The 4,310-nt window shown below is 36.1% G+C and overlaps 1 protein-coding gene across 1 annotated transcript; it reads left to right on the plus strand.

Annotated features, from left to right (window-relative positions):
* The first annotated feature begins 499 nt into the window (after window positions 1–499).
* LOC140983021 (uncharacterized) lies at window positions 500–4,310 on the plus strand. The gene is made up of 5 exons (XM_073449877.1): window positions 500–929; window positions 1,952–2,885; window positions 3,409–3,504; window positions 3,597–3,733; window positions 3,979–4,310. Exons 1-5 carry the CDS (start codon window positions 673–675, stop codon window positions 4,151–4,153), a joined length of 1,599 nt encoding a protein of 532 aa, XP_073305978.1. The 5' UTR covers window positions 500–672; the 3' UTR covers window positions 4,154–4,310.

Raw genomic sequence — 4,310 nt, forward strand, 5'->3', positions numbered from 1 at the left:
TTGTAAAAAATTTTATAAATATATTTTATAAGTACTTGTCCAAACAAATATGTTCAAGATTGATGTCCACGTGTTAAATCATGATTAGATTTTGATATAAGATATAAAATGATAAATTACATAATAATTTACTAACTTTCTGATAATTTATTTATATAATTAAGTATTCATACCTCACCACTCGTCATATTTAATATTTATATATATATTATAAAAGTATTATTATATTTTATTAAATAATTTCATTATAATTATTTTTATCTTCTGTTTTGTTTTGATATAAAAATAAAAATTTGTTCAAATATTTTTCTAATTTATGGATTTATTTATTTTCTTAAAATTAAACTTAAAACATTTACAAAAAAATAAAGAAATACTAAAAATCAATGTATGACTGTGTCTGTACATATATAAATTTTGGGTAAAATAAAAATTTTAATTTAATTTTTAATTTTTTTATTAACTTCATCAGTTTCATACTTTCATTAAATAGGAGGCATCGATGATGATGTCAAGGGAAAAGAAAATGACACCTAAATTTTAGCAGATCGTCATCTGCTCTCATATCATCGACAAATCACCCTTCACTCCCTTTTTCTTCGCAGATTCTTGATACACATTTCATTAGTTATTTGCATTGATTCGGACGGCGGAGGAAAAAACAGTGGGGAGATGTTATTTAGCAGAGTGATTCAATGTCGAAAAATGGGCATTTTTGTTGGGGTTTTGCTGTTGTTTTGTACGTTGAGCAAAAATGGGGTGAGGGGTTCGATCCATGAGTATAAGAATGAGAAATTCATTCCTCGCTTCGATTCCTTCTTTTTCCATGGTGGGAGTGAAGGGCTCTACGCTTCCAAGATTCTGGACCCTTCTAAAACCGCTCCCGCTGATGATAAAAATAAGCCCCTTAATGGCAAATCCTTCATCAGGTATAAAGATTTACTGGGTTCAACTTAAAATTTGAGTGAGTTTTTGTTTGTGGTAAGTTTTGCCCTTTTTATGTTGCCATTTTTTTTAAAAATTTTAGCATGATTACTTAGAGGTATGTAAATGGCTTTTAGATGTCTGGTTTTTTTAATCTCCTAGTAATTTAGAATGTGTTTTTTTTCTGGTGATGTGTGTGTGTTGTGGTAATTGTTTTTATTGATCTCCATGCATTGATTTGATCTCTATTTACATTTCAACTGAAAGGTCTGGTTATGAAGAAGATTCTGTTTTCCTTTCCCTTGTGTCGGATTTGGAAGGTCGGTAGAAGTTTAGTGTACCAAGATTGATGAACTTTTTCACTTCATAGGGTTTTAGACTGTGAGTTAAAATGAGGATCATAAATAATGGTGAATTTGAACGAGTCGCATTTTGGCATATGAAAGTATTTGATTTGTGGCTCGCTAGCTGGACAGTTGACTGTTGAGGCAAGTAATCTTCCTCGCAGATAGGACGGGACCGCGTGGAGGAAATGGAGCTGAGAGTATGCTATAAAACATTTAGTGTCCAGTCGTTATTTGTTTGGATTTGTCGCAATTAATTCGTTTGTCGGTTTTATGTTGTTGTCACGTAGGTGCGTCTTTGACACATCATTAGGATTTTCTATTTGGAACTTAGGTTGTTACGGTTAGTTTATTGGAATTTTCATGTAAACATTTGTTCAGTTGCGAAGCAAGACGTGGCTGGCAGGGCGTCGCCTTCCTCCATCTTTTAAATTCTTCTATATGTATATATATATACACGAAAATGTGGTTGTGTTCCCTTTCCTCCAAGTTTTTCAAGTTTTAATTGCATCTACCTTTGTCTAACTTTTGGCTTCGCTACTGTTTCTATTGACCTGCATTGGAGCCCAAAACCATGATTGCAGTTCTTCATGGCTGTGGGACCCGACCATATGGTTTTTAGTTTTCTCTTGCGAGATATATTTAAAACTGTAACCTATTTTCGCATATGCCACATGCTTCAGGTTTGAGTCGATCACATTTAGGAGACCAAAGGACATCGCCAGCAAGCAAAATGAGATGCATTCAAGTACGGGAGTGGTGGAGGCCATAATAGTGGAGGTCAGAGATAGAGATAAGATTGGTGGTAGTCATATAGGTTCCAATGCAATTTGTTGCAACCCTACTCTTGCCAAGGATGGGTTTTGCAAGGTGGGAGAGGTTATCATCCGCCAAGACCCTAATAACCCAGATTGGCCAAAAAGGCTACGAACTTCGTTTAGGGGAATAGAGGTCGTGGCTGTTATGGATCTTCAAACTGTTGAGATAAATAAAACTGGGATGTATTATCTTTACTTTATGTTTTGTGATCCAGAATTGAAAGGAACAATAATCAATGGAAGGACCGTCTGGAGAAATCCCGAAGGCTATTTGCCTGGGAAAATGGCACCACTAATGACATTCTATGGCTTGATGTCTCTAGCATATCTCACTCTTGGTCTCATATGGTTTGTGCGATTTGTGCAACACTGGAAAGACATTATACTGTTGCATTACCAAATCACTGCTGTAATTGGTTTGGGAATGTGTGAAATGGCATTTTGGTACTTTGAATATGCAAATTTCAATGCTACTGGAAGTAGGCCCATGGGGATTACGCTTTGGGCAGTTACCTTCAGTGCTGTTAAGAAAACCGTCTCTCGGCTTCTTCTCTTAGTGGTCTCGATGGGTTATGGTGTTATGCGACCAACTCTTGGAGGCATAACCTCGAAAATTATTCTTCTTGGTGTTGTGTATTTTGTGGCATCAGAAGCCCTAGAGCTTTTTGAGCATTTGGGAAATATCAACGACTTTGCAGGAAAAGCCAGGCTTTTTTTAGTGCTACCGGTGGCACTTTTGGATGCTTGCTTTATTCTTTGGATCTTCTCATCATTATCTAAAACTTTGGAGAAACTTCAGGTATTAATGTCAGCATCCTTTGGTGTTGGTCGCCACTGCATGTTTGGTATGTGTGCATTTGTTAATTCATTTATCGGGGATTCTGGTTTCGGGCTGATAATTTTCCTCTCTATCGTCTGCCCTTCAATTTTTCGGCAACTTAGTCTTTGATGCTTCTCTCCAGGCTAAAAGAATGATAAATCTGCTATGCATCGAGTGTCTGAGTTTTGCTTAATCTGTTGTAAAGGCTATTTATGCTGTTCAAAATACTTGTTATTGAAATAAATTCTCTTTAATTCTTCTACGTTCTTGTGCGCAAGAATCATCAACTTTGTGATCCTTCCCAGACTTTTTTCCCCTTTTCTTTTGCTTTATTTAAATTTTTTTTTGTATCTCAATTTTGATCCTTTATTGAAGTGGAAAAAGCGTGAGTTCCTCGTATTCATAGTGGGAATGATGGAAAACTGCTGCTGTTATGTCCTGTATAAAGTATATTATGTTGCTATAATTCTGATTTTATTTTGCTTCTTGAATTCCGTTTAAGATTCGAAGAAGCATGGCCAAACTTGAGCTTTATCGAAAATTTACCAATTCTCTAGCAATATCAGTTTTGCTTTCTGTCGCTTGGATCGGCTATGAGGTAATTCTCTGTTATATTCCTCTCCCCCAATTTTGTTTAATGTTATAGTTACTAAATAAACTTGTGAGAATCAACTAATTTTCCCAATGCAGTTGTATTTCAATGCTAGTGACCCTCTAAGCGAACTGTGGCGAAGATCCTGGATCATCCCTGCATTCTGGACCATACTCGCCTTTTTATTATTGGTGGTTCTATGCATACTCTTGGCTCCTTCTAATAACCCAACTAGGTAAGTTCTATGTCCTTTCTATTTTCTTTTCTATTCATAATTTGTTGGGAAGCACCAATTATCACGATTTTCCTATATACCACATTGTCTCGTCGATCTAGGCATGGTGTTTTGGCTTCTGACAGTATACAAATTTGAATTGCCATCCTAACACTTGATATTATATTGGTTTTAGTTGTTTTGAGATCCACTTGATTTAGTTCATAAAAGGTGTGTAATTTTTCTCTTGTTCGTTTAAAACGTAGGTATGCCTATGAGACTGGTGATGACGAGGAGGAAGGCATAGCTCTAACAAGCACATCAGTACTAATGGCCGGAGACATGGCGTCCAAAGTGGAAAGAAAAGATAGGAAGACATCAGTTGCAGCAGATAGTGTCTTTGGACTTGTCGAAGATCTCGAGGAGGACAAACGAGAGTGATAGCTCTTGTCTAATAGTTTCCTTCAACTGCATCATCTTGTTCATATAGTATGCTATACCAGATCCTCCTGGGCCTAGATCTCATCTCCTTGTAAAAACTAAAGTTAATAACTTGTGATGAATTTGATACATGAAATTACCTACCTTTGACCCCTTA

Source organism: Primulina huaijiensis, chromosome 8 (genome assembly GCF_012295235.1).
Source record: "Primulina huaijiensis isolate GDHJ02 chromosome 8, ASM1229523v2, whole genome shotgun sequence".
In the NCBI taxonomy this organism is placed as follows: domain Eukaryota; kingdom Viridiplantae; phylum Streptophyta; class Magnoliopsida; order Lamiales; family Gesneriaceae; genus Primulina; species Primulina huaijiensis.